General features: G+C 39.9%; 1 protein-coding gene across 1 annotated transcript in view; it reads left to right on the forward strand.

Annotated features, from left to right (window-relative positions):
* LOC138744178 (EF-hand calcium-binding domain-containing protein 6-like) overlaps positions 1-19,713 on the forward strand; it is a 43,529-nt gene that overhangs the window by 15,035 nt on the left and 8,781 nt on the right. Inside the window, exons 4-11 of the mRNA XM_069899887.1 lie at positions 7,031-7,131; positions 12,178-12,255; positions 13,111-13,284; positions 13,931-14,063; positions 14,646-14,842; positions 15,205-15,312; positions 16,104-16,169; positions 17,182-17,292. Coding sequence (XP_069755988.1) covers positions 7,031-7,131; positions 12,178-12,255; positions 13,111-13,284; positions 13,931-14,063; positions 14,646-14,842; positions 15,205-15,312; positions 16,104-16,169; positions 17,182-17,292 — 968 coding nt within the window. The remainder of the gene's footprint in view (positions 1-7,030; positions 7,132-12,177; positions 12,256-13,110; positions 13,285-13,930; positions 14,064-14,645; positions 14,843-15,204; positions 15,313-16,103; positions 16,170-17,181; positions 17,293-19,713) is intronic.

Below are 19,713 nucleotides of genomic sequence, written 5' to 3' on the forward strand. Positions count from 1 at the left end.
TTGGTCCATGACAAAGAAAGTTACCCATGGAAATCTAGTGATTTCTGCAGTTTGTATTTCTTGTTTACTGACTTCAAATACAGGACATCTGACATTAGGCAGGAGTGATGTTATCAGGCAGACCAGGGAGTTGATCAGAGAAGTAATTCTTACCGATAACAAACCAGAAAGTTGCAGGTCCTAACAACTAACCAACCTTTTCAACATTTTGAAGAGAGCAAAATAAAGATCGAAACACAGAATTAAAATAGAAACTGAAATAACATTTCAAAAAGTTAAATATAACTGCAATGGAATTTTTGAACAATTATTGTGGAGAATTGTAGTCTATTCATATTAAATTAGCTCTTTTAGAATTATTCAGCGTTACTAACTTTGCTACATTTTATCCGAAGAGGCATAATGTTTTCAGAGATTAATTTGCCATTGTAATAATTTCTAAATAGTTGAAATTCCCGAGAACTCAGCAATGGTGCTGGTTGCACCATGGAAGGTGGCAAACGAGCAAGACGTTCACTAATAGTAACTTCCAGATGCCATATTTCATTACGTACATATTCCAGAAACTACTGTCGGGTTTCCTCTCTTACAACTGCAAGTCCTGTTTATCTCACCACAAAATCTGGGTCAATGGTATTTTTTCAAAATCTCAGAATGGATTTTCTTTTCAGTAATGTACTTAACTTACTGAGGCTTTGCAGCTAGTTCATTTAATACTCTTGACCTGAACACCAAATTTGATTCAGCTCACAGAACTGATGAATCTAATCCTATCTATTCAGAGACAAAATAAATTGCTTCTTTGGCAATGACAGACCAGGATTTTCTATTATTATTTTCTGATTTTCAGCGTGAATACGCTTACTTCCAGGAAGATTGCTGGGCATCTTGCTAGAACAGAGACTGACTGATTTCTTTTCCCTCTCTGCTTATAATGAACTAGCCCAGAAGCAGCATTTGTAGCTGAACGATTTATTCCCAAGATCTATCAATTTGACCGAGATCCGCAGCATATTCAACACAAAATGCACTTAAGCCATGAACTGAGACCTCTCCTGTCAAGCAGTAGAAACAGGCCTCTTCGATGGAGACTTAATTTATAAGCTGGCAATCGTCAGCAATATGGAACTGACATATCAGCTGTTCTGACTTGTCTAAATGGAAACAAATGCAGCTATCTTAAAGCTTTCTGTCTGGCTGTAAAACTCAGAAGAGAGATGCTTTCAAGTGACAGGCATCCTGTGGTTGAAAGACATTGTGACCTTCTGAAAATAAAAACCAATACCATAATGATCTATAATTAAGGATGATGACAGGGTGGTGAAGAAGATATTAGTCAGGCTTGCTTTCATTAATCAAGGCATTGAGTACAGGAGTATGGACGTCATAATGTACAGGACATTGGAGAGACAGCCCTTGAAGTAATGTGCGCAGTTTGGGTCAGCCAGCTGTACGAAAGATATCTTTATGGCTGGAAGGGATGCAGAAAAGGTTCACAAGAATGTTGACGGGACTTGAGGGGGGGGTGGGGTGGTGGGGAGCTTGAATTGTATGGAGAGGCTAGGATTTTTCTCCCTGGCGCATAGGAGGCTGGGGTGGGGTGGGGAGGGGCGGGGGAACTTGAGAGAGGTTTATAAACTCATGAGGGGGCATAGACAATGTAATCATAGCCTTTTTCCCCAGTGCTGGTGAATTTAAAGGGCAAAGATTTAACATGAGGGGTCAAGATTTAAGAGACCTGAGGGACACCTCCTTTACACGGAGGGTTGTGGGTAGATGGAATGAGCTGCCAGAGGAAATGGTAGAAGCTGGGACAATTGTTGTGTTCAAAAGATATTTCGACAGACGTTCAAAAGCTATTTAGACAGACACATGGATAGGAAAGATTTAGAAGAATATGGCTTAAACACAGGCAAATGGGACCAGCTTGACAAAATGGGCTGAAGGGCCTGTTTCCATTCTATTGAAACCTGACCTGAAGGAGTTTATTGTCAAAGACACAAGCACAAAGTGCAAATGCACTGAAAAAACATTAAGTACAAGTTAAAAAGATGATTATAAAAGAATAGACAATATTCAGTTGCATACAGATATGATATTACAACAGTGAAGACCGATCTTCGGTGGCCCTGGAGTAATGTTATGGTTAGGGTTACAGAGGGAGGTGAGGAACCTGACTGCCATGGGGGAAAAAAATACTGTTCTTGAACTAGGAGGTGCTGGATTTTCTGCTTCTGCACCTGCCTGAAAGTAGCAGTGAGAAGAGTGCCTGACCAGACACTGGTGGCTGCCTTCCTGAGGCAGCATCTCACGTAGAAGTGGTGTCTGTGATGGACTTGGCTAGGTTTACAACTTTCAGCAGGCATTTGGATTCAGGATTTGGGTTTTCAAAACAGGGTGTGAGGTGATGTACCTTCCTTGGTACAGTAGAAGACTAGAGTATTCGGTGACATTCAAACCTTCTTGGCGTCCTTAGAAAGTAGATAAGTCGGTGTGTCTTGTTCACGGTTGTCCAGGAATGGGCACTGATATGTGGATGCCCAGGATCCTAAAGCTACTGACCAACTGTCCCATCAATGAAGGCCCTCCCCTTCCTGCAGAATTGTAGTTAACGAACAACAGCCTGACACAGATGTTCTTGTGATCTAACGCAGAGTGGAGGGAAATGAGATGGTATCATTGTGACAGGAACCAAATTGAGGTGAGATTGAACTGTGTAACATTAATGTTAACCTCAGAGGGAATTCAGTAAGGTTGGAAACAAGGCAGGGAATGGAAATAGGAATAAACTAAATAGCAAGAGAAAAGGCAAGCAGTAAATTGGGTCAAAATGGGAAAAAATAAAATGGTGAAGATTGTTATAAAGATTCCTTTTATTGAACAGGAATGTTTTAAAATTCTTCATCACTAGTTCCATCTGAAGATAAGTCCTAAACCTAAACAAAGGAAACTACAAAGGTGCAAGGAGAGAACTAAGACAGATGAAGGACCTTCAAGAAAGACCTAGTAACTGGATAATGGCTAACATTTAGGTTCAAATCCAGTAGTGGCAACAGTTATACATCCTGTTCTGACACCAAAACGCTAAAGGTAATCCAACCATAGCTTGCAATGAAGGTTAAGGATAGTGTACCAGATTCAAAGAGGAGTCGTTGAAGTGTTCTAGGAAAAATAGAATGTGGGTTGGGAGCAGTTCAGAATTTAGCAAAATAAAACCATAAAAGTGGTAGAGCAAAAGTGGAATCTGAGAATGAACGTAGAAGGAAAATAAAAACAGACCATTCTAGTGTATTGTAAGAAAAAGATTATCGAAGGCAAATAAAGGTCCCTTTTGCAATTAAATTCATGATGTGAAACAAAAAAAAGTACAAAAGCAATTACATTTGAATTTAGACCTACAGCACCGTAATGGGCCATTTCGTCCATGACGCCCAATTTATACCCAATTAACACACCCCTGGTACGTTATGAACGGTGGGAGGAAACCAGAGCCCCTGGGGAAAACCCACGCAGACACAGGGAGAACTTACAAACTCCTTACGGAGAGCGCGGGATTTAAACGCTGGTCCTGGTCGCTGATGCTATAAAGGCGTTGTGCTAACTGTACTGCCCTCTAAACAAATACTTTGGTTCCCTTTTCACAGAAGAGGGCACGCAGTATTTTAGTGCCTTCACCAAGATGACAAATGAAAAGAGAAATTAAATGAAGTTAGCCTTGGATTTAGAAAAGTGCTAGAGAGATTGATTGTTCCATAAACTGCTAAATCTCCAGGGCCACGTCATCTGCAGACAAAGTCGCAGTGAAAATAGTGAGGGTGTTGAATGTCAATTGCTAAACTTACATACTATAGAACAGACATGGATTTTGGAGGGTAGCAAATGAAAATTCATTGTTTTTAAAAAGTTGGGAAAAACAGTCAACTCAACATCATTTGTAGGGAAAATGTCTGAGAAAGGATGTGATAACATATAAACAGGGTTAGACTGTCGAATGGATTTAAGAAATGAAAATTGACAAACTTGCTGGAGTATATTTGAAGATCTGGCTGGTAGAAGAGATGAGGGAGATCTTGTGCATGTGGTGTCAATGGTATTTCAGAAGGCCCCTTTGATAAAGGCCTACTTAAGAGTTGGGGAACAAATTTAAATTCCATGAAAATGGTATAATGAACAGGCACTCCCCCAATCTAACTCCCAACGTGGCAGCAGGGATGCCGTGCTTCTGGAGTTCACCAGAATGCCGCTCCATCTGCTGTCACAGTGGCAGCTCAATGCGGGAGTAATGGCCGTCTTCGTCACCCATAATCCCCCATACAGCTGGAACTGCTCTGCATTTCCCTGGCGCTGGCACGTGGTTCCAGCTGCATGGGGGATTACGGGTAACAAAGGCACCCATTGAGCCAGCTGCCATCACCACCATGAGTAAGTTTTGTTTTAACAAAATATGTAAGTGAGTTTTAACAGGGGAGGGGAGGGGAATTTCAGCGCGAGTGCAAAATATGTAAGTTTTATTCGGGGGGGGGGTGGTGGCGCTATGTTCCCTAGATACGCCATTAGTGATCACTGAATATATAGTGATCTGAGAAAGCTAGCATAATTTTGTTAAGAATAATTGAGACTATTTCAAACTTGCCAAAACAGACATGCGGGGTCAGCCTCAGAAACTCTTGGGGGAGGGGGTGGGGGGGTGCCAGTCACGCTTCCCCTCATTGCTCAAGCACTAACGGTGTGCTGCTGTCACACTTCCCTCTCACTCACTGTGCATGCATGAGCTGGTATGATTTAAGATCCCTTTAAAATAAATGTTACAGTCCCTGTACTACCTTAATCTGGCACTGTGATTCTCCCTGCCATACTTATGATCCTGTGGATTGACCTCTGATCCATTTCTCTGCAGAAACCGTACCACACTGCGATCCAGCCAAGACACTCCTGTAGAAGGTTGAAATAATGGTGGCCGGTAGTCTTCCCCGCTTGTCTTCTCAGGAAGTGCAGTCACTGTTACGCCTTCCTGACAAGTGAGGAGATGTGGAGTGTCCACGATAGGACACTAGTTAAGTGAACTCTAAGAAACTCGGTGCTCTCCACACTCTCCACTACAGAGCTGTTGATGTGTAGTGGGGGGGTGGTTGTTCCTGGCCCTCCTGAAGTCAACAATCAGCTCCTTCGACTTGTCCACGTTGAGACTCAGTTTGTACTCTCACATCATTTCACGAGATTTCCCACCCCTTCTCTGTCCTGGGACTCAATGTTGTCGCTGATGAGACCAACGACTGTTGTGGCATCTGCAAGCTTGAATTGACGAGGAAAAATGCTTCATTTGGAAGAGGTGAACTTGAAGGCAGAGGACAACTTGTTGTATATACTTAAGGAGGAGTTAGGAACCCAAGGATCATTGGGAGTGAGCAGGTATATGGCACTGAGATGGAGCAGCCATGATTGGATTGAATGGCAGAGAAGGGGCAAAAGTGCTGAATGCCCCACTCCTGCCCCTGTTTTGCTGTTTCATATTTGAATCTGGCAAAGCCAACTGTATCGGCTCTCCAATGGAAAGATTGGTATTTGCTTGATTTGCCCCAGAAATTTGCACGTTCTGACCTGAATGCCAATTCTATTGGCGTACATTTACAATAATTACCTTGGCCTCATAATAAATAAAGAATGCTTTATTCTATTTTAAATCATTTTTGCTTTGATTTGATTGCGAGAGCAAATGTTCAATTTCAGTCATGGTTTCAAAAAAAAAACAATTCAATCACTAAATCAGTGGTTCTCAACCTTTTTCTTTCCACTCACATAGGACTTTAAGTAATCAGTGCTCTGTGATTAGTAAGGGATTGCTTAAGGTGGTGTGTGAGTGGGAAGGGAAGGTTGAGAATCACTGCTCCAGACCCAATTGTTACTGAAATATTTTCCTTGAGAAAAATTGTCATTGGCCTATTTCCTTTGGAGTTCTGAAACCGTGTACATAACGAGTCAATTAAGTACGATTGAAACAGTGTTTTTCAAACTTTTCCTTTCCACCCACATCCCACTTTAAGTAATTCCTTACTAATCACAGAGCACCTATAGCATAGGAAATACTTAAAGAGGAATGTGAGTGGAAAGAAAAAGGTTGAGAACCACTGCACTAAATATACTAACTGCATAAGTCGTAAAAAAACAACACAATCGGCAGACACAAAGTGTATTATTACAGTTTATGATTTAAAAGGTGACAGGTTTGAAAAGGACACCTGGCCCCTTAACCAGGGTCACGAGTTAGTTCCACGCTGGGGTCTCATTTCTGTGAGGGGTGCTTGACAGTGGTGACTCTCTGTCTTCTCTATGGTAGACAAAGTAAAAGCATTTCATATTACATTCTTTATTCTTCTTTGGCTTGGCTTCGTGGATGAAGATTTATGGAGGGGTACGTCCACGTCTGCTGCAGGCTCGTTGGTGACTGACAAGTTCGATGCGGGACAGGCAGGCACGGTTGCAGCGGTTGCAAGGGAAAATTGGTTGGTTGGGGTTGGGTGTTGGGTTTTTCCTCCTTTGTCTTTTGTCAGTGAGGTGGGCTCTGTGGTCTTCTTCCAAGGAGGTTGCTGCCCGCCGAACTGTGAGGCGCCAAGATGCACGGTTCTAAATGTAGTATTACATGACCAAATTAGAACCTTAACCTTAAATATTTAACTTTAGAGCAGCTTAAGGAAGGAACAGACCCTTATGTTAATTCCAGTTATCTGTATAATCACACTCCTTTAAAATGGGTTGTGTCTCAACGTCAACCAGAGTAGTATATTTGATATAGGCAAAAGTACAAAGTACTTGGCACTTTGAGATGCTAACAGTTAAACTTGCGTCATGCTGCCTGTTCATGGTATATGCAAATAGTATGTTTCTGATTTATAAGATGCTGTGGATTTGCTTACCGTTGTCTGTGAATGAATGTTAGGAGGAAGTCAAAATTAAATTTTCATCTGCAGAATAAGGCTTTATAAGCAGCATTTTGTTCAGCCTGATGTTCTATGTTTATGTTTCTCCCCTCCAGCTGCAATATGTCCTGCATGAAAAGATCCAATCTGGTGGATTTTACACTCTCAAACAGCTTTTCGAGGCAAATGACCCAACGGGTCGAGGCTGTCTGACAAGGTGAAGCACTGTACCATTTTTCCCGCAGTGTAAATTACTTTCAAAGAGAGTCTAACAGAGTAACTATTCTTCATTTCATGTAGCTGGTGACATATTTAGAGAGGATTCACCGATGTCCAAAACTCCGTCCTGTGCCGTACTGCCTGATTTATGCAGCAGGCAGCAAGAATCCAATACAACTTTTCAGTCTTATTCAAGTATTCTGAACTTTAAACTGTTCTTTTCCAACAGTATAGTTCAGATGTTTACACACATAGGAAGTATCCCTGCTAGTGGAGAAATCTGCAGGCCAGAGGCATATTTTCCTTTTGAAACAGAGCATCAAGAAGTTTTGATGGCAGCATTTTATAAACACAAAGCCCTATGTTTTCTTCTCATAATTTCCTTTCATTTGATATAAATTAGGGAATTGTGATAACGTTGAGGCCCTAGACGTGATGCTCATTCCCAATGACTGAATAGCAAAGAAATTTCAGGTGGAAACTTGATTTCCATGCTGACTGATGTTGAGGGGTGAAACAATTGCTAATTTCATCTCATCATAGTCGTAGAATCATTCTGCTTGGAAATGGGCCCATGTTAACCAAAAATGCACCACCCACACTAATCCCACACGTGTGCATTTGGTCCACCTATCCTATCCACGTATCCATCTAAATATTTCTTCTACAGTACTACCTGCCTCAGGTACTTCCTCAGGCAGCTTATTCCATACACCCACCACTCTTGGTTCCCTGCTGTCCACGTGGGCAGGATGCTGTGAAATGGAAATGTTTCAGTCATTTCACTATGAGTCATTATGGAGGTGAAAATAATATTTGTTTGGTATTAAATGCTCGTACATCTCTGCATCTGATTTTATTGCATTCTTCAGAGTCCATATTCCCAAAAGGTTCACCTTTAATGCTCTATTTTTGCTATTTTAATTTTTAGAAGTATTCCAGGTTGCTTTTAATTTTACAATAGGATCATTAGGGGAGCAGTGGTTTTCCCAGGGAACCTGACCTTTGCGAAGGAGGAAATTGAAATCAAGGCCATATTTTTGGTCTTCTAATTATCCTATTTTTGTTTCATGGTGGAATCTTTTGATCTTATCACTCGGTAACCTCCTTTCCTGGATCCAAGTTTGTACCTTGAGCTACAAACATGACAATCAACTAGCCACAGAAAATTGCAACCAACATCTAACATTTGGTGTAGCTTTGGGGAAGGGGTTGGGGGAAATTGACCCTTTTCCCCTTTACCGAGGGGAAAGTCACAGCCAAGAATGATGTCTAAAAGATTCGGACAGCGTAGCTTCCGGAAGAGGAAATCATGTCTGATTTATTGGAGTTCTTTGAGTAAGTATCTGAGGGGGTAGAGGAGAACCAATAGATTGAATGTATTTGGATTTTCAACAAGGTGCACATAAAAACTCTTTTTCATGACACTGAAATTCTTGGTGTTGGAAGTAATATATTTGCATGAATAAGTACTTGTCTAATTACCAAAAAGCAGCACGTAGTGAATAGGGAGGAAGTGGGCATTTTCAGGTCGACAACCTGCAATTGGTAAGGTGCTCCAGGGATTATACGTGAATGAGTTTGAGAAAAGATTGGTGTTGAGGTTACTGCAACACTATTACAGTGCCAGGGTCTCGGATTCAAATCCAGCTCTATCTGTAAGGAGTTGATATGTTCTCCACCTGTAAGGAGTTGATATGTTCTCCACCTGTAAGGAGTTGATATGTTCTCCACCTGTAAGGAGTTGATATGTTCTCCACCTGTAAGGAGTTGATATGTTCTCCACCTGTAAGGAGTTGATATGTTCTCCACCTGTAAGGAGTTGATATGTTCTCCACATGTCTGCATGTGTTTCCTTCAGGCGCTCGAGTTGTTTTTGATTCCCCCCCCCACATTCAAAAGACATAAGGGGTTAGTCGGTTAATTGCCCACATGGGTGCATTTGGGCAGGGCAGGTTTGTGGGCTGGAAGGGCCTGTTACCCTGCTGTACCTCTCTTTTTTAAAAAAAACTATATATAATATCAACAAATTTTGCAGATGAAACAAAGGTTTAGGGAAAGGAAGTTGAGAGAAGGATGTGGGTTAAAAAGTTGCCAAAAGGAGTCAATGAAGTTTCACTTTGGACAGATTAAACGGAGGAAGGTGCAGCACCAAGGGATTTGAGGGTTCCAACACAAAGCCCAGAAAGTAGTCACACAGGCAGTAGGGAGTCAGTGAGGGCAATGGAATGTTTGCAACATTTTTCATGAGGGTTGGAGTGCAAATGTCGGGAAGTCTTTCTGAAACAGTATTAGTCACTAGTGAGACCACAGAGTACTTTGTACAATTCTGGTCCCCTTAGTAAAGGAGTTCCGAGAAAGTTTACCATGCTGATCCTTCCTTGCTCTAGAGTCTAGATTAATTATTTCATAAGGAAAGATTGAACAGGCTAGTTCTTTACTCATTGCAGCCAAGAAGAATCGTATGAAATGTTATTGAAATACCATAAAACGCCTGGTATCTGGCACATGGGAATTAATAGATGCCGGATAAGTGAATTATCCGGTTCTTGAAGTGCGCCAATTTTAAACTTCCACGTTTTTTACCTATTTATTTTTTGCTAGTTGCTTGAATTCCAGATAACAGGAGTTTTACTGTATATCTGAATCTTTGGGGACTTGACGGAGTAAATGCTGGGAGAATGTGTCCCCTTACGAACGAGTCCAGTGCAAGAGGGCATCTTGTCAATAAAAAGATGCCCATTAAGGAAGAATTTCTTTTCTCAAAGAGTTGAGTCTTTTTAATCCCTGACCCCATGAAGCTATTGAGGCTGTATTTGTTCATAGATGAAATAGAGAGATTTGATCAGCACTGAATCAGAGTCATGGGGAAAAGGTGGTAAGGCTGTCTAGAAAAGCTGGATGCACCATTTACTTTCTTTAAATTTAGAGATGTAGCATGGTTACAATTCCAGCCCACGATGGTGTGCCACCCAAATACACCCATATGCCCAAAACATATGCCCAAATTAACCTTCTAACCCCAAGTGTCTTTGGAATGTGGGAGAAAACCAGAGCACTGGATGAAACCCTCGCAGACATGGGGAGAAGATACAAAAGCCTTGCAGAATCGAACCCAGGTCACTGGTGCTGTAATAGTGTTGTATTATATGGACAGTGCTACCCTAACCATGATCTTATTTGATGGACCAAATGGTCTACTCCTGTTCCTATTCCATACCTCAAGTGGTAATCATGAGTTTGCATATTTCCAGTAAGACTATTAGTGATAACCCATTCAGAGCCAGCTCTTCAGCGCTTGACGTCCTGCTTTGCGGAAACTGCCAAAATGTTTGGCCTGGAAGTCAGCCTGAAGAAAACTGAGGTCCTCCATCAGCCAGCTCCCCACCATGACTACCAGCCCCCCCACATCTCCATCGGGCACACAAAACTCAAAACGGTCAACCAGTTTACCTATCTCGGCTGCACCATTTCATCAGATGCAAGGATCGACAATGAGATAGACAACAGACTCGCCAAGGCAAATAGCGCCTTTGGAAGACTACACAAAAGAGTCTGGAAAAACAACCAACTGAAAAACCTCACAAAGATAAGCGTATACAGAGCCGTTGTCATACCCACACTCCTGTTCGGCTCCGAATCATGGGTCCTCTACCGGCACCACCTACGGCTCCTAGAACGCTTCCACCAGCGTTGTCTCCGCTCCATCCTCAACATCCATTGGAGCGCTTACACCCCTAACGTCGAAGTACTCGAGATGGCAGAGGTCGACAGCATCGAGTCCACGCTGCTGAAGATCCAGCTGCGCTGGATGGGTCACGTCTCCAGAATGGAGGACCATCGCCTTCCCAAGATCCTGTTATATGGCGAGCTCTCCACTGGCCACCGTGACAGAGGTGCACCAAAGAAAAGGTACAAGGACTGCCTAAAGAAATCTCTTGGTGCCTGCCACATTGACCACCGCCAGTGGGCTGATAACGCCTCAAACCGTGCCTCACAGTTTGGCGGGCAGCAACCTCCTTTGAAGAAGACCGCAGAGCCCACCTCACTGACAAAAGGCAAAGGAGGAAAAACCCAACACCCAACCCCAACCAACCAATTTTCCCTTGCAACCGCTGCAATCGTGTCTGCCTGTCCCGCATCGGACTTGTCAGCCACAAACGAGCCTGCAGCTGACGTGGACTTTTTACCCCCTCCATAAATCTTCGTCCGCGAAGCCAAGCCAAAGAAAAATTAGTGATAAAAGGAGCAAGGCCTCTGTTAGATCCTCGGCTCAGAACAGGTACTCCACATGTAAGTCAATAAATTGTCTAAGTTTCAAAGTATAGAAAGGAATAATTAATATTTGTGTCTTTTGCAGGTTATAAAAATCATTAAATAAATTTGCTTTGTTAAAATGCATATTGCAAAAGTTTAATGTAATGGAAAACAAAATTCTTCAAACACAGGTAGAATGTGTTTCAATTTATTTTGTGTGTTCCACCATTTTTTAAATTTTATAGTTCATCAATGCCTCCATTATCACTTTCTGCCTTTCTACTTCCTTTGCATTTATTTAGTTTTGTATTACAGGTCATCAGGTTGTCCCAGTAGTTTGCAACCAAATATCTCGATAAGTAATGTTTAAAGCAGGTCTTTTAATTTCCTCCCTTTATATTGGTTTGTTTCCTTTTTTTCTTTATATTGGTTTGTTTCCCTTTTTTTCTTTATATCGGTTTGTTTCCTTTTTTTTCTTTATATTGCTCGCATTAAAAGTTTCAGGTTTCGGGAATCTCTGCAATAAAAATAAACCAGTGACCATCAAACTTGTCAGTGTAGTAATGCACGATGTATCATGTATTCACTTGAGAAGGCAAATGGAATCTAAAGACCAGATTAGTACAAACTTAGTAACAGGCTTGATGGCCCGAATGGCCTACTCCTGCTCCTATTTCTTATGTTCTAAAAACCTGTGACCCAATGCAATTCAGCATTATAGAAGAATTATAGTTATTAAATGTGCTTATACAACACATAGAATAATATTCATTTTTCTTTACCTCAGGGAAGTGTTGTTGACGGTTCTGACTCAATTTCTGAAACGATTTATTGCTACAAATGAGTTCTATCATCTTTTGCTCAGGTACATCCTAACATATTAGTATTGTTGAAGTAATACAAAGAATTTTAATTTTTTATTGCACTGAGGACATGCACTAGTATGTGGTTGTAATCAAGTTTTATTTTTCCTATCATGTATGTAATCAATTTTGTACTTTTTTAACAATTGTACTGTTATAATAGTAGCCCACCTCACTGACAAAAGGCAAAGGAGGAAAAACCCAACCCCAACCAACCAATTTTCCCTTGCAACCGCTGCAACCGTGTCTGCCTGTCCCGCATTGGACTGGTCAGCCACAAACGAGCCTGCAGCTGACGTGGACTTTTTACCCCCTCCATAAATCTTCGTCCGCGAAGCCAAGCCAAAGAAGACTGTTATAATAAGTGTATGGAATTTTAAATAATATTTTTTAAAGTTTTATTTTTCCTAATAAATTGTGTAGATATTGATAATATGTGAAAACCTTTCTGTACATAAGATGGGTAATGTGAACTCTGATTCCAATCAGTTATTTAAAAAAAATCCTGTTTGTAAGTTTAGATGCTGGTGATGTAGAAGTTACTTTTATAACTATCAACCAACCTGGCTGGTACAATAGAGACATTTAAAAGCCTCTTAGACAGGCACATGGATGCAAGAAAAATAGAGGGTTATATGTGTGAGGTAGGGAAGGTTTAGCTTGTTGAGCAGATTGATATGGGTCAACACAACATCATGTGCTGAAGGGCCTATATTGAGCTGTAATATTTTATGTTCTACGTAGAAGAGCTAATAGGAACATAATCCAATGACAGAATCCAGATTGTAGGGTTCCTGTCTATTGTATGATTCAATGCTCAGCTTTTCCATTGATGGTTCAATATTGATCAATCACAGGCTTAAACTTCATGAAAAAGCCATCATTACTTTTGAAAACTTTTATTCGCATTTCAAAGAGCAAGAAGCGAAAGGTTACCCGGCTTGGATGGATCCTGTGAAAAGACCTAATGAAAGCAAAATGATGAGTGCAAAACAAGCTCATTTCCAGCTGGAAGCCAAGGTTAGGGAGAGGTAATATGACAAATATATCATGTTACATGGCATTATATGAATAATGGAAAATTATTGTCTTAATGATACATCAAATAAAATATTCCCGTTAAAGATGAGCTCCACCTTTCACGTTGTCTACTTTCAAATGGTTTGGTTTAATTAACTACATAACCATGAGATCCAAAGGCCTCTGCCATCCTATAAAGCAGTACATTTACAATAATGTTGAATCCCCATCAAGGATCCACACCACCCAGGACACGCTCTGTTCTCGCCGCTACTATCAGAAAAGAGGTACAGGTGCCACAGGCCCATACCACCAGGTTCAGGAAAAGCAGCGACCCTTCAATCATCAGACTCAACGACAAACTCAATCAGGGACTCCAACTTTTGCATTTTATTGATTTTTTTTCTCTCTGTATTGCACAATCAGTTTGTTTGCATTTATATATTTGTTTACATGTGTACATTGAGTACAGTTTTGTTTTGCACTACCAAAGTGGTGCAAAGTGGTAATTCTGCCTCACCTGAAGAAAAATTAATCTCAGGGTTATATGTGATGCCAGGTATGTACTCTGACAATAAATCTGAAAATCAGAAATCTTGAGGAATTGGCTCTAAAGTTTGCCAAACTGATTGTTTTTTTCTTTGTTTTCTTGGGAAGAAGCCAAACAAAAGCAGAAAAGGAAAGAAAACTGACACTAGACATTGAAAACTGGTTGAAAGAAAAATTTAGAGAAGGTTTCAAGAGCATGATGACTAATTTCTGTCACCAGGACCAAGACAATTCTGGAAAGGTAAACTACACTAATCATTCGTACTTCGCTCTTGGGCAATTTTCTTTTTCTGTTTTTTTCCCCTTGATTCCCAAGGAATTGTGAACATTAGATTTGAAGAAGAATTAATGAACCTCAGTACTCCTATGTAGGAAACATGATTATTTTTGTCCAATTTCCTTTCAGTTCATTGGGGAATGTACCAAGAGGTCATAACACCAATTTTCATGTAACATTAGAACAGAATGTGGACTTAAAACCCTAATTTCATAGAGTTATAGAGTCAATTCAAATAAATGATGCTATCTTTAAAGGAAAATATTGGAGAAAATGTTTTAATATTTGAATGAGTGCATCCAACAGCTATTAGATAGTAGTCAGATGATTTAAAAGTGCTATGACCACGATCTTTAATACCTTTCACATAATTTAAAGGAATCCCAGTTTTTGAAATAAACTATGGCAGCAAAATAAGGGTGATATAAAGAAAGGTTGGTTGAATCCAGTCTAGACAAAAAGGATAAATGTCTTGTGATTTATGTAAGGTAGAAGCAAATAATTCTGACACAATTCCCAATAAAGTTAACGTTATTTTGTTTTCAGGTAACCAGGGAGAACTTTTTGCGTGTCCTGAAAAACTTTGACCTACAACTCAAAGAAGACCAATTAAATACTTTCCTTGTGCGTTGTGGCCTTCAAGAAGATACACCAAACATAAATTATATACAATTTCTTCACAATTTCCAAGACAGAAGTGGAAATGGAATACCTCACAGGATAATAAATGATGAAGCTCACAGGTGAGAGAAGTAAGATTATTTATTACTGCATATTTATTTTTTTCTGCATTGCCCTGTGTGTTTGCATTGCTTTCTTTGTTTACATTTCTCTCTTTTGTTTACCCATCTCTTTTTTTTTCCTTCCTGAGCATGGTTTACAGTAGAAATTCTGCTTAGGCCACAGGACAAAGAATCTCAGGGTTGTGACGACAATAAATTTGAACTTTGAATTTGAGAGTCAGGTCAACACAGATATAACCTTTTCATTTTTAAACATTCTGAGCACAGTTCCTGAAATGGACCCTTACTGCTGCTTCAAGGATATTATTCTGAAATAATACAGTGCCTTTCTATTTTTGATCATTATCTATTGTTCCTCGCAGATTTAACAAGCTCAGTAGCTTTGGTTCTCGATCGTCAGTAACTGCTTTAGAAGCAAAGATAATGAACCTTCTGCATTATGAATTCCTTTCTCTTTTAGGAGAATTTCAGTAAGTCAATCTTATATTTCTATTAATAATCATAAACCAATATAGTAATTTATGTCTCCAGGAGATTCTAAATCATTTCAGTCTAATTAATAACTTTTAAGTTGGAATCACAGTTGTTAATATTTTGCAGGCAATTTATATAATCAAAATCCCAAACTGGGCAAGTAAGTTAACCAGTGGTTCTCAACCTTTTTCTTTCCACTCAAATACCACATGCCATCGGTGCTCTGTGATTAGTAAAGGATTGCTTACGGTGAGTGGGAAAGGAAGGTTGAGAATCACTGCTCTAGACCCAATTGTTACTGAAAATATTTTGCTTGAGAAAAATTGTCATTGGCCCATTTCCTTTGGAGCTCTGAAGCCGTGCACATAACGAGTCAGTGAGGTACGATTAAAACAGTGGTTTTCAGACATTTTCAGACACTCTTCTACTAATCACAGAAGCACCGATGGCATAGGGATTACTTAAAGTGGAAAGAAAAAGGTTGCGAACCTCTGAGTGAAACGGTTAGTTTTGCTGGAGTTAGTTGAGGAATGACTGTCGGCAGGAAGAACAAAGGTTTCTCTGCTCTCTTTTAAATGTTACTGTAGGATTTTCTTTTGCATCTTTAGATTTTTAACATTTGTCCAAAAGTTAGAACTTTTCCCAGTGACCCATATTGCAAATTTTTTTTATGATTCAAAGACTATCGTGTGAGCAATGTGATACCAGAAATCTTCATGTTCATATAACAGAACGTTACATGCATTTTTATAAACCAATAAGGTCATGATATTATCTTGCTTTGCAGCAAAAATGACGACAAGAAGCTGGATGTGATCAGTCTGCAGACCTTCTGGGGAATCTTGAACAGCAGGTAAATAATCAGATCAACTAAAGAATAGTTAACAATCCTTAAAAAAAAAATTGGAGGTTCAGCACAATTAGGTTTACACTACTGACATCTGAATTGTAAACTCTAAGATTGTGTACACAGTTTCCAAATCAAGCAATCTGCCTCATTTCAGTAGAACCTCTCAGTGATGGTTTGTTGCTTAAAATTTCATCCAGAATGATCGTGAAATGATAAAGGACAACAATTTTGCAAGAAGATTAAATTCCACATATTTTGTTTTGACCAACCACTTTTACAGCTGATGTGGTGGGCTTGTTAAATTGTTCATGTTCATCATCTGGGATGAATATGCTTCTCTACTCATCGAATCCCTGCACCAGGTGTGTAGGGGTCAGGTAATTAGGGACAGTGACTTACCCAGATCCTTGGAATGATGGGGAAATTTCTGGGTTATTCCAATTTTCCCATCTAGCCCTCAAATATAGCACCAATTCTGAAATATTTTTTGCTAGACCAACAGAGCAAAAGTTGTTATTTTGACCTATTTGATTAAAGAAAGAGGAATAATCAATGTGTACAATTTAACACCATAGAACTCTACAGCACAGAAATCAGGCCTTTAGTCCCTTCTAGTCTGTGCCGACCATTATTCCGCTAGTCCCAATGACCTTCTCCCATTCCGTAACCCTCCCGACCTCTCCCATCCACGTATCTATCTAATTTATTCTTCAAACTTAAGATCGAGCCACACCAGATGGCAGCTCGTTCCACACTCCCACCACTCTCTTGAGTGAAATTCCCCCTAAACCTTTCTCCTTTCACTCTAAAGCCACGTACTTACCTCCACCAATTGGAGTGGAAAAAGCTTAGTTGCATCCACTCTGTCCACACCTCTCATAATGTATCTTCTGTGCTACAGATGCCTGCATTATTCATTATTCACTGAAATGGATCTCTGAAAAGAGGTTAAAACTACATTGTATTTTAATATTGCAGTGTATATATATTATCTAATATGTGTCTGTCCTACAAGGTTTGGCATTAACATGACAGATGAAGAAATGAATTTCCTGAAGAATAGGGTACCACTTGATCGTCAAGGGAATGTAAAATATCTTGAATTTATGTCCACGTTTGACAGTTGGTAAGTTGGTCTTTGCTGTGATATGTTGTTAATGAGTAGAGAAGAGGATAATTTTTAAGATCAGACAAGCAACATAAACATTGTACCTGACATTCATTTCTCAATTTTGACCTGAATTGATAAGAATTAATAAATGTTGAAGCTCGCAGAGTTAACTGGTTTTGCTCTCGCTTTCTATCAAGTACATGAATGGATATCTCGCTCACCACAACTGATTTCAAAATATGATTAAAAATGGCTTATATTATGCAGTCAGTAGCAAATGATTAAAGCATGTCATTCAGGTCACACATGCCGACTTTCAGTTAATGAGTTTTTGATTGGCAGTTTGCTTTCAGATATCTGCTCCAGTGTAGTATTCTTTACAAAGTATTTAGAACAAGAATGAGCAGTGAAAGCATTACTCATCAACCAATCAGAGATGCATGCAGCGCGTCGAATGAACCAAAGACTTTTTAGCTCAAACCGAGGCTTTCATCAGCAAAAGGCTGGAGCGTAGTACAGCGCGGTCGACCAGTCCAGACTGACCTGGGTCTGGTTAGGGGTAGCCCTTTATGACCTGCCAGTAGGCGTGGCTACGACTCTCAGCCAATCACAACAGCTATAAGCAAATATATACAAATATACATTGGTGATAGGATCCTGTACTATTTCAATGCACAGTCTAAATCATCCTTAAAAAATTGGGGATTATGATGGGCCCCCTTCAAGCTGAACACAAAGATAATTTCAGATTTGATGCATCACATATGAAGTTGGAGAAACATCAAACCTTTATGAAATTTACTTCCAAGAACATCTGATCCAAGATCTCAGGAGGTTGTACAACAAATATGAGGATCCCCGTACTGAGTCACCAATATTGCAACAAAAGTGTAGCTCATAAGAGGGGGAATAAAGAGATGGGAAGAAAAAATGCAACATTATTTTGAGAATAATTTCTGAAAAAGATTGGGGGCGGCATGGTTAACGTAGCGGTTAGCATAACAACGTAGCGGTTAGCGTAAGGCTATGACAACACCAGTAACCCGGTTTGAATCCGGTGCTATCTTTAAGGAATTTGTATGTTCTCCCCGTGTCTGCATGGGTTTTCTCCAGGTGCTCTTGTTTCCACCCACCCTTCAATAAACCTACTGGGATTGTAGGTTAATTGGGTGGCGTGGGCTCATGGGCCAGAAGGGCCTGTTACTGTGCTTTACGTCTAAATTGTAAAAAAATTAAATTAAAAAATATAAACTCCTTATTTATCAGATTAAATTTTCAGTTACATTTAGATTGTCAGTTATTATTTCTCTTTCTGGTGTGCTTTGTGAGTCAGTAAAATAACGTGATGGATTAATATAAACATTAAAGACCTGTCCGTCAGCAAGTCAGTGAGACGGTTCAAGAAATGGGTATCTCTGACTTGAGTCTCCATGTTTAACTACATGTGTCAAATGTCGAAAATTGCCGTATAATACACCTTGTTGTTCAATGGTTTTTTTTAAACACTATCTTTGATGCAAAATCTTGGCTCAAATTATGGTTTTCCTTAGAAAATTACATCAAAAGTTATCTTTGTAGGCATCAAGTTTCAATCTAATAATTATGTAGTGCAATAGTGATTTTGTTTTTTGAACTCCATCATGAGGTGCAGTCATTCATTGTTATTAGCAGAGCTTTTGTGCAATGGTTCACCACTAAACATTGTTGTAGATGAACTACAGTCTAATGGGGAATACCATGACTTTAAAGCTCACAGCTTATAAAGTTGATATAGTCACGAAATACATCAATTGATCAAATTGCCATAAAATGGCTAGTGCAACAGTTGGTGCAATGCAATGACCTCACCTGAGACTTGGGTTTGAATCTGATATTGTCTGTAAGGAATTTATATATTCTACCTATGTCTGCATTGGTTTCCTCCAGGTGCTCCTGTTTTCTCCCACCTTCCAATGACGTACAGGTTTAGTAGGTGAATTGGTCACCTGGCATGTGCTTGTCACCTAGAAGGGCCTGTTACATCTCTAATTGTGTCTTTAATAAATAAATACAAATTCATAATACATCCAGCCCTGGTGATGTGCTGCCTTGCTTTATGCAGACCTGTGTAATTGAGAAGTCAGCCATGAATTACTGGGAGTATTGGTGATATTATACATTCCTATAGCCCTTTTCAAAGTGCTTGGTGGTTCTTGTTTGGCAGTAGGGTGTATTCGACATCTTGAGCTGGCAAGTAGTGAAGTATCAATAGTTGGTGTGTGACTTGAGCCAGGATTGGTATGTATCTGTTAATGTTAATTATTGATTACCCATGGTTTTAACTTTGACTTTGGTTTCATGTTCGGAGAATAGTCTTTGCATAACACATTGGGATGGTTTCATTGCAAGGACCCTGTGGTCTCAAGAACAATGAAAAGTGACAGAAATCAAATAAGT

This window comes from Narcine bancroftii, chromosome 10 (assembly GCF_036971445.1).
Source record: "Narcine bancroftii isolate sNarBan1 chromosome 10, sNarBan1.hap1, whole genome shotgun sequence".
NCBI lineage: Eukaryota > Metazoa > Chordata > Chondrichthyes > Torpediniformes > Narcinidae > Narcine > Narcine bancroftii.